A 19,542-nucleotide genomic window follows, 5' to 3' on the forward strand; every position below is an offset into this window, starting at 1 on the left:
AAAGGAAGTGGAAAGGGCAGTGTTGAGAAGAAAAAGATGATGATTTGCATGGAATTAAAGCAAGAAATCATTGATAAGCACACACTAGGTATGTAGTGTAGTGAGGTAAACATAATTGTACATAGTGACCACTCTCGCAACCACAATCCCCCTCCCTTGCCATCCACGTAATAACGTATTTTATTCATTCTAGAGTGTTTATCAGGTTTCTGTGTTATTTACAGTATATTGTTTATTATGTCATATTAGATGAATTGTGACAGATAAATAAGCCGTAGAGTTGATATTAGGGTTATTTTGTCATGCCTACTGAGAGCAGGAGTTCATCTGTAACGAATTTCATTTCAGTTAATTTAAACTAGGAAAATTGACCCAGCATACGAACAAATCAGGATACGAACTAGTCCACGGAACAGATTAAATTCGTAAGCCGAGGTTCCACTGTGTTAAAATATCTTGAATTTTTGTTCTTTGTGTTCTTGCAAGCTTATTCCAATGAAGGAAACTTGATTGTTAAAGGTTTTTCCGCTGTTTGCTTATAATTTTTTTCAATATTTTTACGGATATTTATCAGATTGTGGAGGTGATTGGGATGGATGCCTGGGATGCCCAAGTATCGGTGTATGGAGAAGCCACAGAGGGGGCACAGTACCTCAACATGCAGTGTGTTGATACCAGCATCACCCTCACATTTGGCTGTGCTCGCATTGTATTTCTCAACAAATTTGTTTCGGATGTACTGGTGAGTTCAATCTGTGGAAAGAAAGCTTATGTTACTTTACTGTATCATGAATGTGCTATACAAGTATTTCTGTGAAAAGTATATGTATAGGGTGTAGACTCTTAACTTTTACTTGCTGATTCTTAATAATAAATTTCAGAATTGGGTTGACAAGTTCCAATCTGCAAAGGCAGCTGTTGCTTCAGCAAGTGTAGCTGCTGCAGCAGCTGCTCAGGCCACATTACAAGAAGCATATGAGCAGTGTTCACGCATCAGCCTCTCACTCACCCTTAGGGTATGTTGCTCAGTATGCCTCCCCTCTGAATTTAACAGAAAATGAGGCACTGGTTAACATAATTGACAGATTTTTTAAACAGTAATTTTCTCATATTTTTAGCAATACCGGAAGTATCTTATATTGCTATATGCATAATAGGACTACAAAATGGTCAGTACCCAGCCTCTTCAGAAGTCTGGATTTTTTGTTAAAAGCCAAGAAAGTAATTACAATGCAAGATGATGAAATTCTGCATACAATAACATGTGACTACTGTGTAATGTATGGCAAAGCACACTTATCAGTCATGTGCTTTTGCTTCTAGGATGTAATACCTATATGTACTTGTATGATTCCATGCCTAAGCATAAATTTACATGAAATGAGGAATTAAACAGGCCTTTATATTCATTTACTTGGAAGGGAAAGGAAATTCTTGCATTTAATTGTTATAGAGTACAGCCTCTCCTCACTTACCTACATACTTGTTTACTGACAACTCAGACTTATGGGCTCTTTGACCAGTATGCATATCTAAATAATGTACAGTGGAACCTTGACTTACAAGTGTCCCAGCGTACGAGTGTTTTGAGATAGGAGCTGTGGCTTGGTCGATTTTTTGCTCTTGAGTTATGAGCCAACATCCAAGTTATAAGCCAGCTACCCCCCACTTCCCCCTCAACCTAAAACCTGGACACCTCACTTGTTTATCTTTGATTTCATGCTTTATTTCCATGGAAATCATCCTCTTTTTTTCTCAGCACTGTCCTTTACACTTAGTTTCTGAGGACCCATGCGTAGAAAAATGAAATTTGGCCAAATGACTGTAAAAAAAAATGTAAGCAAAGCATGAGAGAACTGCTCCCACAACATGGTAAACGGTGCACTGAGTTGGTGGCATTCACTAATAATAATAATAATAATAATAATAATTTATTATTATTATTATTATTATTATTATTATTATTATTATTATTATTAATCTCTTTCTTTCAACGCACCGGCCGTATCCCACCGAGGCGGGGTGGCCTAAAAGGAAAAACGAAAGTTTCTCCTTTTACATTTAGTAATATATGCAGGAGAGGGGTTACTAGCCCCTTGCTCCCGGCATTTTAGTTGCCTCCTACAACACGCATGGCTTACGGAGGAAGAATTCTGTTCCACTTCCCCACGGAGGTAAGAGGAAATAAACAAGAACAAGAAATAGTAAGAAAATAGAAGAAAACCCAGAGGGGTGTGTGTGTATATATATGCTTGTACATGTATGTGTAGTGTGACCTAAGTGTAAGTAGAAGTAGCAAGACGTACCTGAAACCTTGCATGTTTATGAGACAGAAAAATGGACACCAGCAATCCTACCATCATGTAAAACAATTACAGGCTTTCGTTTTACATTCACTTGGCAGGACGGTAGTACCTCCCTGGGCGGTTGCTGTCTACCAACCTACTACCTATAATTATTATTATTATTAGTAGTAGTAGTAGTATTATTAATTTAGGGAACTAGAGCACATATTCAATTCCCTAGATCAAGAGCTCCTCAGCAGCATCAAGGTTCCTTGATGCTGGTGAGGGGCTCTTGTTCTAGGAAATTGGATCTGTGCTCCAGTTCCCTAAATTAACCCATAAACGGTCAAAACGTATATATACATTCTTACCGCTAGTCCCCCAAACATATATAAAAGTTTTATTTTTCCTGCCTTCAAATATGGCATGATTGGCCTGAGATGCCTTGTCAGCATAGAATGGGTCATAACACTCATTGTGCACTGTACTAAAAGAATCTGGGACCACTTAGTACCTTGTGAGAGCACCAGTTCAAACGAGCGCCAGCTAGAGCAAATGGCACGGCAAACACCTGGGATTCACTGATTTCATGTAGTGTTAACTCTCCCATTTTAAGAGGAAAGCGATGTTACCCCGAGTTTAGTGGCTTTGAGATGGATGTGACCATAAGTGGTCGAGGAAATGTAAAAAAAACCTCAATAATAACCCATGTGCAACATTTGTGCAACACCCTTTCAGAATGTCTTATAACCTATGCTCTAAGTAAAGAGAAACAATTCTGGAATGTAATACTTGTTCAGCAGGCTGGCTGTTTTGCTGGCTGGCTGGCCAGCTGTGTGGCTGGTCGGCTGCTGACAGCCTGGCTCCGTTTGTCTGTCTGTCTCTCTTTCAATCTGTCTCTGTCTATCTCTGTCTCACTGGTACACAGAAGTACAAGTATACAAAGTGTAAATTACCTAGGATAACCCAAAAAATCCAGACAAAGTGCTATACTCTGCTTGAAGATATGAGTAAACGTGATGACACAGACATGTTTGTGTACCAGCAAAAACAAAGGGAAGGCCAATGCTCATCAAATGTCACCTCTAATCTTATCAAGTTTTATCACCGTACCCTCGCGTATGCTCATCAAATGTCGGCTCTTATCAAATGTTATCTCATCATGTCACTGTCGGGTGGACTTGTTTTTCATGCTTCATGGGAACTGCTGCTGCTGCCGCCACCACCGCCGTCGCTACCGCCACCACCGCCGCCACGTGTCCAAAACATTGCTGGGACATATAAATACTTTGTATATATTCCAAGACAATAGTAAATGGCCAAGGCAAGTGTAAATGTCCACCTGTCAGTGTTTGTGACAACTTGAGTATAATTTCAGTATCTAATACTAATGTCAGAACAAAGATTGGTTATGAAATAACAAGAACTACTATAAATTGTAATTATCAGAAAAAAGATTATACAAAATAATACGAAAAATAGAAAAAATTTATATCGGCAACACTACTGCAAGTGGCAGGACTGTTGCTGTCACGTGAGCATCCAGTGCCAACTTCTCGGCTTCATATCTCTGTAAGTACTGATCCTAATTTTTTTTTATCCTATAACACTTACAAAAATGTGATCTTTATTTTCATTAAAAAAAAAAAAAATTCAAAATATTCGGGGCACTGGGGTAGTGAACATATATATATGTCTGGACCATTTACGGGCTAATGATGATGATGATAATAATTATTATTATAATGGTAGAGCTTCAGTTCCCTAAATAATACATAATACATGCGTAATAATTCAGAATGCTGCTACTAGTTGGTGCAGCCGATGCCAGAACATCCGGTAAGCAGTACACATGGTTTACATCGCTGTGGGAGCAATTATCGCGTGCTTGATTGCATTTGTTTTACATTCCTTTGGCCAAATTTCTTTTTACTAACCATGAGTCCTAAGAAAGTAAGTGCAAAGGATAGTGCTGAGAAGAAAAAGACGATGATCTCCATGGAATTAAAGCATGAAATCATAGATAAACATAAGCAAGGTACACGAGTTGTGGACTTAGCTACACAATACCAGCGCAGCACATCTTCGATATGTATGATACTAAAGCTGTATCAGTTAAGTTCAGCAATCAAACAAAACAATGTTGTTGTTGAAGGTTTACAGGACCACTGACATCATACACAGCACTGCCAATCTCCCACCCTCGACCTCCACCACCATCTCTGCTCCAAGTGCGTAAGTACATATACACTTTATATAAACACTTTAATATTTCTTTACATTCTGAGGTGTATTATAATTTATTGTTTTTATATACGATATTTCTTATTTATAAAAACATTGTTTCAGTGTTTTCCTTAGAAAACTAGTGATCTACTGCAGTTAGCTTTACAAACACTCCGAAAAAAAAAAATTATTTTTTCTTATGAAATGATAGAGAATCTTTTCCCAATTGTAATGACACCAAAAGAATGACATTTGATGGAAAACTGACAGAATTATGCTCTCGTGAAGTTAGCAGCCTCGGCGATATTAACGAATTGGAGATTTCGCCCGCTTTGAGCCCTATTTTCAGCTAATTCCATTGTTCCAGTTGACCAAACTCATAGCTATTTCTTTAGAACTCCATTTTTTCTATCGATTGAGTACAAGAGACTGCCCATTTACCAATTTCAACTGCCCAATAACATGGTCAGAAATTTGCAATTTGGCCAATTTCACAAAAAATTAAAAAAATATGGCAATTTCAAAATAGGGTCCAGAATGAACAATGCAGACATTCCTGACTCTAAAATAACATTTTCTTTGTTCATCAGTCACGTCTCCAGGCCCCTCTTGCTTTCTATTTTGAATTTTTATTCAAAAAAAAAAAAATAGATTTACTATTATGCAGACTACATACTGCAATAAGGTAATAATTGTGTAAATAATATCAACCCATTCATGACTGCATAGTAGAAAATAGACCACAAAGTTGGCATTTTAATTAAAAAGTCTTTTTTTATTATTATTATTATGCACTGCATGCTGCAGGATTTTTTTATATAGTGCACACTGACCACAGACCCATTCTCTCACATGTGGGCCTACCAGCTTTCTCCTGCTTGATTTGAAGCTGCTAGAACTTGAGTATATGTACGTCAAAAACTGTGGCTCGTAAGACGTATATATAAAACCGAAACAGTCAAAGGGTTAATAAGCACAGACTAAGTACGAGGGTTGAGGACTTGGCGAGTGAGTACAACCGTAGACCCATGCTAATAATAATAATAATAATAAGATGCTATGTGTACAATACTAAAGCAGGAGTCTATAAAAGCTATAGCGCCACCAAAGGGAGTTACAGTAATTTCTAAGCAGCCAACCTCTGTCAATTAAATGATGGTAAAGCTGCTGATGGTATGGTTGATGGAGAAACAGCTCACTGGAGATACATAGTGTAGTGAGATATACATAAAAATTGTACATAGCAGATTCTCTTCCATTTCATAAGAAAAAAATAAAAATTATTTTTTGAAAATTCTTGAACACTTGTGCACCCTTTTGAAATTTGGCCTTTGGACCCTGAAAGGGTTAAGTGAGGAAAATTGACCCAGCATACGAATAAATCAGGATATGAACAAGTCCATGGAACAGATTAAATTCGTAAGCCGAGGTTCCACTATATATCAGAAATCTTATAAATGGTGCAGAGGTGACATTAACCCTTTCAGGGTCCAGAGGCCAAATTTCAAAGTGTGCACCAGTGTCCAAGAATTTTCAAAAAATAATTTTGTTACTTTTTCTTATGAAATGGTAGAGAATCTTTTTCTGAAGGTAATAAAACAAAAAGTACGAAATTTGATGTAAAATTGACGAAATCATGCTCTCGAGAATTTTGATGTGTCAGCGATATTTACGCATCAGCGATTTTGTGGACTTTGGCTCCCATTTTAGGCCAATTACATTATTCCAGTTGACCAGATTCTTAGTTGCTTCACTAGTATTACTTCTATTCTATCAATTGAGCACAAGAATTCGCCAGGTCAACTGTTTCAACTTCAAAATAAAGTGATCAGAAATTGGTAATTTGGCCAATTTAATGCAAAGTTCAAAATACTCCAATTTCAAAATAGGGTCCAGAATAAACAATACAGGCATTCCTGGCACTAAACTAGCATTTCCTCTATTCATTAGTTATGTTTTCAGGCTTTACTAATGAATTTCATTTTTATTTTTTATTCACATAATGAATTTTTATTCAAACCAAAAAATAGAAGATTTACTGTTATGCAATATTGTAATAATTTTATAAATAATACCAGCACATATGTGATCATATATTAGACCCACCAGCAGGTGCGTATTAGACGTGTGAGGTCATTTGTTTACTCCTGAACATCAGAAATTTAACATTTCCGCTACTTTGAGCTCAGTTTCAAGCCATTTCCAGTACTAAAACCAATAAAAATCATCTCTATTCCTGTAATATGTCTTCCATTCTATCAAATGAGACCAAGAAATCACAAATACAACTATAAAAACTTATGAAAAAAACACTGCAAATTCGCTGTTTTAATAAAAAATTATGGTCTCGTTTTTTTTTCTCATTATGCACTGTATGCCGCAGGATTTGTTTTATGTGGTGCACACATACCACATAGATATATTCTCTAATATCAAGGCCAAAATTTACCGCTCACAGCTTATCAGAGTGAGCTGAGCTCATGATGTAGATCTACGGTTTGGACCCTCAACGTAAAGCTGTAGATCTACGGCACAGACCCTCAAGGGGTTAAAACAATATCAAAGATTGCTGACACAAACCCACTACCAATGTAGTATGCTCCTCACTCAGCGACGAATTCATTTACTGACGTGGTCTTAGGAATGGAACTCTGTCGTTAAGTGAGGAGAGGCTGTATTTCCACTTAAACACATACTTTCATGTCTCTAAGGCACTTTGATGAAGCCTTATTTACCACATGAAATTTAGACAGTTTTTTCTTAGCACTTAAGATTTGTTTGATAGTGTTTGCTAGGCTACCACATTATGCACAGTACAGAGACCAATTTTATACTATTTCATAATGCTTTTAAGACATGCTATTTGAGCCACAAAAAGCAGAATATCCACCTCTGCCTAATATTAATGGTAATTCACTGCATTTTCTTACTTGATTCCTATTACCATGTCATCAAGCTGTTCTGCAAATATAATGTCCAAAATGTTAAAAATGTACACTGTTGAAATGGCTGACATAAGTTAAATGTAAGCATCTCTGGATAATGCACACATGAATTAAAGTTAGTCTTGATTTTAAAACAATTTTGACGTAGTATTTTTGTTTACAGTGTTCAGTTAATTATGTTATCTGGATTTTTGGAGTGAGAATTTTCAGTGTCTTGGGGTAATTATTTTATACTTAAAAAAAAAAACATGCATTTAACCTCTAAATGGTCCAAACGTATATATACGTTCACTCGCGCAGCGCCCCGAATATTTTGAAAAAAAAAAAAATCGTTTTTCTTTTATAGAAAAAAAGAGCACCTTTTTCTAAGTGTTATAGAATAAAAAAAAATTTTAGGGTCAGTACTTACCGAGATATGAGACTGAAAAGTTGGCACTGGATGCTCATGTGACAGCAACATCGAGTCCTGCCGCTTGGAGAAGTGTTGCCAATATGCCTTTTTTTTTTTATTTTTCATATGTAATTTTTATGTTCTGATAATTACAATTTGTAGTAGTTCTTGTCATTTTATAACCAATCTTTGTTCTGACACTAGTATTAGGTACTGAAATTGCACTCAAATTGTCACAAACACACTGACAGGTGGACATGTACACTTGCCTTGGCCATTTACTATTGTCTTGGAATATAAACAAAGTATTTATAGGTCCTAGCAATGTTTTGGATATGTGGAAGTATATAATAATAATAATAATAATACAGTGGACCCCCGCATAACGATATTAATCCGTTCATGAGAGCTCATTGTTATGCGAAATTATCGTTATGCGAATGAATTTTCCCCATAAGAAATAATGGAAATCAAATTAATCCGCGCAAGACACCCAAAAGTATGAAAAAAAAAAATTTTACCACATGAAATATACATTTTCCTACACACAAAGAGAAGGATACATGCACAATAGTAGAGTAGTACATGCACAGTATATATTGTGCATGTACTACTCTACTAAATGAAGAATAAATGACACTTACCTTTATTGAAGATGCAGCAATGACTGATGAGACACTGTGTCCTGAGAGTGCCTTTTCCTCCTGAGAACTGTAGGTCCTGTTTGGCATTTTCTTCCAGAACAGGCCTTATCACACTGTGTATGTCACTACGATTCTTAAATCTCTCAAACCAACCTTTGCTGGCTTTAAATTCACCAATATGAGCACTAGTTCCAGGCATTTTTCCCTGTTCATCTGGGTGTTAGTCGGCTGGTGTGGGTTGCATCCTGGGAGACAAGATTAAGGACCCCAATGGAAATAAGTTAGACAGTCTTCGATGACACACTTTTTTGGGTTATCCTGGGTGGCTAACCCTCTGGGGTTAATTGTTTCTTGGTATTCTCAATAAGCCACACCAACAACAGTGCTACAGCAGCAGCAGCAGCAGCTGACAGTGCTACAGCAGCAGCAGACGATGCTACAGCAGCAGCAGACGGTACTACAGCAGCAGCAGACGGTACTACAGCAGCAGCAGCAGCAGCAGACGGTACTACAGCAGCAGCAGCAGCAGCAGACGGTACTACAGCAGCAGCAGCAGCTGACGGTGGTACAGCAGCAGCAGCAGCTGACAGTGCTACAGCAGCACCAGCAGCTGACAGTGCTACAGCAGCAGCAGCTGACAGTGCTACAGCAGCAGCAGATGGTACTACAACAGCAGCAGCAGCAGCAGCTGACGGTGGTACAGCAGCAGCAGCAGCTGATGGTGCTACAGCAGCAGCAGCAGCTGACGGTGCTACAGCAGCAGCTGACAGTGCTACAGCAGCAGCTGACAGTGCTACAGCAGCAGCAGCAGCTGACAGTGCTACAGCAGCAGCAGCAGCTGACAGTGCTACAGCAGCAGCAGCAGCTGACAGTGCTACAGCAGCAGCAGCAGCTGACAGTGCTACAGCAGCAGCAGCAGCAGCTGACAGTGCTACAGCAGCAGCAGCAGCAGCTGACAGTGCTACAGCAGCAGCAGCTGACAGTGCTACAGCAGCAGCAGCAGCTGACAGTGCTACAGCAGCAGCAGCTGACAGTACAGCAGCAGCAGCTGACAGTGCAGCAGCAGCTGACAGTGCAGCAGCAGCAGCAGCTGACAGTGCTACAGCAGCAGCAGACGATGCTACAGCAGCAGCAGACAATGCTACAGCAGCAGCAGACAATGCTACAGCAGCAGCAGACAATGCTACAGCAGCAGCAGATGGTACTACAGCAGCAGCAGCAGCAGACGGTACTACAACAGCAGCAGCAGCTGACGGTGGTACAGCAGCAGCAGCTGACGGTGGTGCAGCAGCAGCTGATGGTGGTACAGCAGCAGCAGCAGCTGACGGTGCTACAGCAGCAGCTGACAGTGCTACAGCAGCAGCAGCAGCATCAGCAGTTGACCATGGTACCACAGTATTTCGATAATATTTCTCACCCTTTTTACCACAGGGTTGGCACTAGAAACTTTCTTGGGGCCCATGGTCACTTATTTTGCAGATAAAATCACCAAAAACACTGTAATAATACGAAATGTTACGATTGTATGCTTGGATGTTACCGCGGAGGCTGGCTTGTAAACAATGCCACCAGCGGAACATGTGAGGCTGGCTTGTAAACAATGCCACCAGCGGAACATGTGAGGCTGGCTCAGGCCTCACATAGATGTGTCTCGGACGAACAGCGTGAGCGGGTTTTTTAGCGGTATGCGAGGCAAAATCTTTGCGATAAAATGTATCGGTATGCGGATTTAACGTTATGTAAGGCCAACAGTATGTGGGGGTCCACTGTAATAATAATAATGAGGAGGAGGTGGTGGCAGGGGATGGAGGGGGGTGGAGGAGGAGGATGAGGATGAGGAGGAGGAGGCAGCAGCAGGGGATGGAGGAGGAGGTGGAGGAGGAGGATGAGGAGGAGGTGGCGGCAGGGGATGGAGGGGGGTGGAGGAGGAGGAGGAGGATGATGATCCCCCCTTGAAGCATGAAAAACAAAGTCCACCCCTGACAGTGACATGATGAGATAACATCTGATAAGAGCTGACGTTTGATGAGCATACACGAGGGTGGAGGAGGGTGCAGCTGATGAAAGTTTAGATGACCCTCCCCCTCCCTTTGTTTTTGCTGGTTCACAAACATTTCTGTCTATTTGTCTGTCAAGCTCTCTGTCTATCCATCTAGCTCCCTGTCTCAGAGAGAGCCACAAGACTGCGTCATCACCTTTACTCACATCTTCAAGCAGAGTATAGTATTTTGTCTGGATTTTTGGGTTATCCTAGGTAATTTATACTACGTATACTTGTATTTACGTGTACCTGTGAAACAGAGATAGACAAAGACAAAGGTTGAAAGAGACAGAGACAGATAGACAAAGCCAGAGACAGACACAGATAGACAGAGATAGACAGAGACAGATATAGACAGACTGACAGAGACAAAGATAAAGATAGACAGAGATCGACAGATCCTAAACTTGGGGGTTAACATCACTTTCCTCTTAACCCTTTGACTGTCGCAGGCCCCTTTCAGAAACTGTCATTCTATGTCGCAAAATATTCGAAAAAAAAATTATTTTTTTCTTATGAAAATGTTAGGATTATTTTACTGAGTGTTTTAAGCCTAAAAAAATTTTGTTGCCATCAGTACTTACTGAGATATAGAGACGCAAAGTTGGCAGAAAGTGAGCTGCGTACGGCAACAGCGGCGACTGCCGCCCACCCGGTATTCTTTTATTTACTCTAATTCGAAAGTTTCTTGTATTTTCCAATATTTTTCTTTTCCAAGTAACTTATGTGGCCTGTGAGACCAAAGTAAGATGCATTGTTCAAATATACACTCAGTTTACAACACAATAACTGAACAAACTTTATCACTATTAGTTTGTGTATAAAATGTTTACACAAACATTACAAAACATTGTTTATTACTATTGTTCCATAATATATATATATATACATATGTACAGTCACTGAACACTTTCCTAGAACTGCTGCAGCTTGTGGAACTCTTTGAAACATGGGTATATGCAGAGTGGCACTTGACACTCCTCACACATAAAACGAGCGTCTCTGCGTGTTTGTGGGCGTTTTGTGGTATGTGCACATACAAAACACCTCTCATGAGCATTTTTCTTGGAAGCAGTAGGAGGCAGTAGTATGGGGTAGTGATCACCAGGCCTGAAACGAGATGGCGTATGTTGGTAATTTTGTGGGCACTGGTCTATTGGAGGCGTTGCTCCCTGGTACTTGGCGATTATTTGTCTGATGACTGACAAGCAAAATTCACCATATTTTGGTGTTTTGTTGGTGCTCAACTTGTATATGTTATAAGCATTTAGCATGGAGATTTCAACAAGATGGAAAAAAAGTTTTATATACCACTTATAAATCTTGCGTACACAGTCTGCAACCCAATCTGCATGTCACATATGTCCACTAAGCACATATTGAGATTGTAGTCCATGACAGGTGCAGACTTTAGAATGGGTTCATTGGTGTGTGTGTTGTGCCTGCCAGTGTGTGCCATTTTGTTTCGGTGAACTGATGTCAACAGTGTGACATCACATTTGTCATGTCACCGAAATTCCATGATGTCATTGGCAGCAAAGGCTTGCACCTCACCTCTGCGAGTGCCAGCATTGAACCTTGGCATATGTTTACGATTACCACGCACTGTGCCACACACGTCTGTCAAGTTCACTCGCAAGAAATCACTGAGGAAGGGGCTTGTGTACCAGTTATCAGTAAATAACATATACCCCTTACCAAGATATGGTTCCATCATTGTTCTAACCACATCACCAGAGATACCCAATAACTTCATGGTATCTCTTAAAGTATTACTGCCAGTGTATACAATGATATCCAAAACTAGACCACTTCTGCAATCACACAGTACAAATAACTTTATACCAAAGCATTTCCTCTTGCTTGGTATATACTGCTTGAATGAGAGTCTTCCTTTGAATAAAATCTAAGACTTGTCAATAACAAGCTTCCTGAAGGGATAAAAATACATGCAGCATTTTTGTTTCATGTACATAAACACATTTCTGATCTTATATAACCTGTCGCTTCTGTCAGGCCTGGTTTTGTCTGAAAAGTGTAGCATACATAACAGTATCAAGAATGATTGACACTTATAATGTCACTAAGACCTGGAGTTGAAATCAGGCGTTCTGTTGCCCAGTATGTGATGACAGTGTGCTTATACACATGTGGCATAAGCATTATTGTGGCAAAAAACAGGTACATCTCTGCCACAGTTGTGTCCTTCCACTGGTGTAGCCATGATCTTGGTGAGAGAATTGTATTTGCCATGGTGTACTCATAGTATGTGTTGGTTTCCCTGACAATGATGTCCATCAGGGGTTCATCGAAGAATAACTCAAAGCATTACAGTTCACTAGCATTGTTCCCAAGTGGACATGATGGCTTTATTCCACTTTGTGTTTCATCAAAGTCATGGGGATTGGGAACAAACTCGTCACCTTCCTGCCAATCCCAGATGCAGTCTGCTGGTGGGTTCTGGATATTGAAACATGGTTGTGGTTGTGCAGGTTGTGGTTGTGTAGGTTGTGGGAGTGTGGCGTTGGGTGAGGCTGGTTGTTGTTGTGCAGAGTCAGCAGCGTGGGTAGTCGCGTGACCCACTGCTGGTGCCACATGGGTCGTGCCACCATCACTATCACCACCACTGCCTGCTGCCTCACTCACATCATTCATACCCATCGTAACAATATTGTCATCTTAAACATCAGGTCGTGGTTTAGGGCCATAGGATATGCTCCCAGATTTACTCCTTCCCCTTGGAACAGCATGTGACACATTACCAGACCGCATGCTACGTCGTACATACTGCCGCTTCACTGGGGAATATTCACCCTCACTGTCACAACTAGAACTGCTTTCAATAACCCTGAAATCACTATCACTATCACGTTCACTGCTAACATCTGGGTCTTGTACATGGCCAAATAGTTTCCTCTTTCATCCTGGTACAGGTGAACGTGAACATGAACGAGCCGTCCCAGCACCAGAGGTGGAAGGTTGTGGGTCATCTGGGTTTTCATCACTAATTACGTCATCCTGGGTACTTTTTTCGGTCACACTCACTTGAAAACCATGGAATTCACTTTCACTGACACTTCCATCGCTGTTAGAGCTATCACTTGGGAACAAAAGACCTCCAATCTGCCGAGGAGTGAGGTACTTCCTACTGCGACTCATGGTGAAAATGGACTACCAAGATGGCACTCCCACAATGCACCCCTGAGTCCCAGATTTTTTCGCAGGGTGCACACCCACCACTAAGACCTATTCTCTCTCATGTAGGCCTACCAGGCCTTTCCTGCTTGATTTGAAGCCGCTAGAATTTATGCGTATAGATACGTCAGAAACACTGGCGCGTAAGACGTATTTATATGGTGTAAACAATCAAAGGGTTAAAAGAGAAGTGTTAATATGACTTTACATCAGTGAATCCTTGGTGTTTGCCGCAGTGTTTGCTCTGTCTGGTGCTCAATTTAACTGGTGCTCCCACAAGGTACTAAGTGGTCCCAGATTTTTTTAATACTGCACACACCGAGGATTAACCCTTTGAGGGTCGACAGGCCCTCTCCAAGACTCGTTCTCAGGGTCGGCCAAATTTAAAAAAAAAAAAAATAATTTTCTCTTATGAAAAGATAGAGAATCTTTTCCTGCTCATAATGACACCAAAAGTATGAAATATGATGGAAAACTTATGGAACTATGCTCTCGCGACGTTAGCGGTCTCGGCGATGTTTACGCATCGGCGATTTTGCCCAATTTGAGCCCCATTTTCGGCCAATTCCACTGCACTAGTTGACAAAAAACATGAAATATTTCGCTAGAACTCCATTTTTTTCTATCGAATGAGTGCAAGAAACCACCCATTTATCAATTTCAACTATCCAGTACAGTGGTCAGAATTTAGCAATTTTGCCAATTTCACACAAATTTCAAAAGATGTCAATTTCCGAATAGGGTCCAGAATAAACAAGAAAGACATTCCTGGCACTAAAATGACATTTCCTCTGTTCATTAGTCACGTCTCAAGGCCCCTCTTACATTCTTTTGCTTTCCACTTTGAATTTTTATTCTCACAAAAAATAGAAGATTTACTGTTATGCAGAGTACTGCATTAGTGTAAAAACTGGTATAAATAATATTGGTGCACTTGCAAAAGAATATTCGACTCACCAGTTGACGTGTATTGGACGCTTGGCATGATTTGTTTACTTTTGAACTTTGGTAAAAATCGAATGTTTCTGCTACTTTGAGCTCAATTTCAAGGTACTTTTCATTGTAAAATCAGTCAAAATCATCTCAATTTCTGTAATATATCTTCCATTCTATAAAATGAGACCAAGAAAACTAGAATACAACAATAAATACCATACGAAATTACAGTGCAAAGTCGCTGTTTTATTCCCCCCAAAAAAACGGTCAAAGTTTCTTTTTCTCATTATGCACTGGGTGCTGCAGGATTTTTTTTATACTGTGCACACTAACCACATAGACCCATTCTTTCATATGTAGGCCTACCAGCTTTCTCCCACTAGATTTGAGGGCGCTAGAATTTAGGCATACTAGTACATCAAAAACCCTGGGTTGTAAGCCGTACTAGTACGGCCGAAACCCTCAAAGGGTTAAGACCAATTCTCTGCTGACCAGGCATCTCAGGCCAATCATGCCAAATTTAGAGGCAGGAAAAATAAAACGTATATATACGTTTGGGGCGCTACGCGAGTGAACGTATATATACGTTTGGACCGTTTAAGGTTTAATATAAATTTTATTACTCTAATGGGTGAATACCATAATTTTTTTTTTTTAACATGTTGGCCATTTCCCAACGAGGCAGGGTGACCCAAAAAGAAAGAAAAAATCCAGAAAGAGAGAGAAGCCCCAAAAAGAAAGAAAAATTTTAATCATTTAACACTTTTACCATCACTCATACATAATCACTGTCTTTGCAGAGGCTCTCAGATACAACAGCTTAGACATCCCTCCAAACTGCCAGTATTCCAAATCCCCTCCTTTAAAGTGCAGGCATTGTACTTCCCATTTCCAGGACTCAAGCCCAGCTAGCCGGTTTCCCTGAATCCCTTCACAAAATATTTCTCTGCTCACGCTCCAACATCTTGTCAGGTTCCACAAACCATTCGCCTTCATTCACTTCTATCTAACACACTCATACACGTTTGCTGGAAGTCCAAGCCTCTTGCCCACAAAGCCTCCTTTACCCCCTCCCTCCAACATTTTTGAGGACGACCCCTACTTCCCCTTCCTTCCCTTACAGATTTATATGCCTTTCTAAGTCATTCTACTTTGTTTCATTCTCTCTAAATAACCAAACCACCTCAACAATCCCTCTTCAGCCCTCTTACTAATACTTTTAGTAATCTCCTCCTAATTTCCACACTATGAATTCTCTGCAAAATATTTACACCACACATTGTCCCTAGACATGACATCTCCACTGCCTCCATCTTGCTGCAGCATTTACAACCCATACTTCACACCCACATAAGAGTGTTGGTACCACTATACTCTCATACATTCCCCTTCTTTGCCTCCATGGATAAATTTTTTTTTCGTCTCCACAGATACCTCAGTGCACCACTAACCTTTTTTCCTTAATCATTTCTATGGTTAACCTCATCCTTCATAAACCCATCCACTGACAAGTCAGTTTCCAAATATCTGGAAACATTCACTTCTTCCATACTCCCTCCAATGTGATATCCAATTTTTCTTTATCTAAATCGTTTATACCCTCATCACCTTACTCTTATCTGTATTCACTTTCAGTTTTCTACCTTTACACACCCTCTCAAACTGGTCAAAAGCACAGTATCTTCAGTAAAAAGTAACTGTGTCAACTCCCATTTTGTATATGATTCCCCATAATTTAATCCCACCTATCTCAACAACGCCCTAGCATGTACTTCTTTTACAACCCCATCTATAAATCAGTTAAACAACCATGGTGACATTACACATCCCTGTCTAAGACCTAATTTTACTGGGAAGCATCTCCTTCCTACACACCCTAACCTGAGCCTCGCTGTCCTCAAAAAAAAAAAAAAACTATAGCATTTAGTAACTTACTACCCATTACATACACTTGCAACATCTGCCACATTGCTCCCCTATCCACTCTGTCATATGCCTTTTCTAAATCCATAAATTTAATGAAAACTTTTGTACCTTTATCTAAATACTGTTCACATATATGCTTCAGTGTAAAGACTTGATCTACACATTCCCTACTCATTCTAAAGCCTCCTTGTTCATCTGCAATTTTGCTCTCTCTTGCCTCAGATTCTTTCAGTAATAACCCTATTATACACTTTACCTGGTATACTTAGTAAACCTCTTCCCCTATAATTTTTACTCTCTCTTTTGTCCCCCTTCCCTTCATAAAAAGGAACTATACATGCTCTCTGCCACACCCTAGGTCCCTTTCCCTCTTCTATACTTTTTTTTTTCTTTTTTTTTCTTTTTTTCAACAAGTTGGCCATCTCCCACCGAGGCAGGGTGACCCAAAAAGAAAAAATCCAGAAAAAGAAAATATTTTCATCATCATTCAACACTTTCACTTCACTCATACATAATCACTGTTTTTGCGTAGGTGCCCAGATACAAAAGTTTAGAAGCATACATAAAGATATAACATATCCCTCCAAACTGCCAATATCCCAAACCCTTCCTTTAAAGTGCAGGCATTGTACTTCCTATTTCCAGGACTTGAGTCCAGCTATATAAAAATAACCGGTTTCCCTGAATCCCTTCACTAAATATTACCCTCCTCACACTCCAACAGCTCGTCAGGTCCCAAATTCATTCGTCTCCATTGACTCCTATCTAACACGCTCATGCATGCTTGCTCGAAGTCCAAGCCTCTCGCCCACCAAACCTCCTTTACCCCCTCCCTCCAACCTTTTCGAGGACGACCCCTACCCCGCCTTCCTTCCCCTATAGATTTATATGCTCTCCAAGTCATTGTACTTTGATCCATTCTCTCTAAATGACCAAACCACTTCAACAACCCCACACCTTCTCCTAATTTCTACAGTCCGAATTATCTGCGTATTTATACCACACATTGCCCTTAGACACGACATCTCCACCGCCTCCAACCGCCTCCTCACTGCAGCATTTACAACCCAAGCTTCACACCCATATGAGAGTGTTGGTACCACTATACTTGCATACATTCCCTTCTTTGCCTCCATAGATAATGTTTTTTGTCTCCACATATACCTCTATGCACCACTCATCTTTTTTTCCTTCATCAATTCTATGGTTAACCTCATCCTTCATACATCCATCCGCTGGCACGTCAACTCCCAAATATCTGAAAACATTCACTTCTTCCATACTCCTCTCCAATTTGATATCCAATTTTTCTTTATCTAAAATATGTGATACCCTCATCACCTTACTCTTTTCTATGTTCACTTTCAACTTTCTACCTTTACACACACTCCCAAACTCGTCCACTAACCTTTACAACTTTTCTTTAGAATCTCCCATAAGCACAGTATCATCAGCAAAAAGTAACTGTGTCAATTCCCATTTTGTATTTGATTCCCCATAATTTAATCCCACCCCTCTCCCCAACACCCTAGCATTTACTTCTTTTACAACCCCATTTATAAATATATTAAACAGCCATGGTGACATTACACATCCCTGTCTAAGACCCATCTTTACCTGGAAGTAGTCTCCCTCTCTTCTACACACCCTAACCTGAGCCTCGCTATCCTCATAAAAACTCTTTACAGCATTTAGTAACTTAGTACCTATTCCATATACTTGCAGCATCTGCCACATTGCTCCCCTATCCACTCTATCATATGCCTTTTCTAAATCCATAAATGAAATGAAAACTTCCCTACCTTTATCTGAATACTGTTCACATATTTGCTTCAATGTAAACACTTGATCTACACATCCCCTACCCACTCTAAAACCTCCTTGCTCATCCGCAATCCTACATTCTGTCTTGCCTCTAATTCTTTCAGTAATAACCCTATCATACATTTTTCCTGGTATACTTAGTAAGTTTATTCCTCCATAATTTTTACAATCTCTTTTGTCCCCATTCCCTTTATATAAAGGAATTATACATGCTCTCTGCCAATCCCTAGGTACCTTCCCTGCCTTCATACATTTATTAAGCAATACCAACCACTCCAACACTATATCCCCCTCCTGGTTTTATTATTTCTGTCATGATCCCATCAGTTCCAGCTGTTTTACCCCCTTTCATTCTACGTAATGCCTCGCGCACCTCCCCCACACTCACATCCTGCTCTTCTTCACTTCTAAGAGATGGTATATCTCCCTGGCCAGTGCATGAAATTACCACCTCCCTTTCTTCGTCAACATTTAAAAGTTCCTCAAAATATTCCCACCATCTACCCAATACCTCCATCTCCCCATCTACTAACTTGCCTACTCTGTTTTTAACTGACAAATCCATTTGTTCCCTAGGCTTTGTTAACTTGTTTATCTCGCCCCAAAATTTTTTCTTATTTTCATCAAAATTTCTTGATTGTGCCTTTCCCACTCTATCGTCTGCTCTCCTTTTACACTCTCTCACCACTCTCTTCATCTTTCTTTTACTCTCCATATACTCTGCTCTTCTTATAACACTTGTGCTTCATAAAAATCTCTCATAAACTACCTTTCTCTTCTATCACACTCTTTACTTCATCATTCCACCAATCACTCCTCTTTCCTCATGCACCCACCCTCCTATAGCCACAAACTTCTGCCCCACATTCTAATACTGCATTTTTAAAACTATCTCAACTCTCTTCAGCCCCCCTACTACTCATGCTTGCACTAGCCCTCCTTTCTGCCAATAGTTGCTTATATCTTGCCCGAACTTCTTTCTCCCTTGGTTTATACACTTTCACCTCTCTTACTTGTTGCTGCCATTTTCCTTTTGTCCCATGTACCTCTTACCCTAACTGTAGCTACAACTAAATAATGATCTGATATATCAGTTGCCCCTCTATAAACATGTACATCCTGAAGCCTT

At 40.0% G+C, this 19,542-nt stretch overlaps 1 protein-coding gene across 2 annotated transcripts in view; it reads left to right on the forward strand.

Moving 5' to 3' along the window:
- Positions 1 to 554: 554 nt before the first annotated feature.
- Positions 555 to 19,542, forward strand: part of LOC128706587 (intermembrane lipid transfer protein VPS13C-like) — a 288,856-nt gene continuing 269,868 nt past the window's right edge. For both annotated transcript variants that reach the window (XM_070090626.1, XM_070090633.1), the window contains exons 1-2: positions 555 to 742; positions 882 to 1,016. In XM_070090626.1, the coding sequence (XP_069946727.1) occupies positions 593 to 742; positions 882 to 1,016 (285 nt within the window). In that variant the 5' untranslated portion in view covers positions 555 to 592. The remainder of the gene's footprint in view (positions 743 to 881; positions 1,017 to 19,542) is intronic.

Source organism: Cherax quadricarinatus, chromosome 3 (assembly GCF_038502225.1).
Source record: "Cherax quadricarinatus isolate ZL_2023a chromosome 3, ASM3850222v1, whole genome shotgun sequence".
NCBI lineage: Eukaryota > Metazoa > Arthropoda > Malacostraca > Decapoda > Parastacidae > Cherax > Cherax quadricarinatus.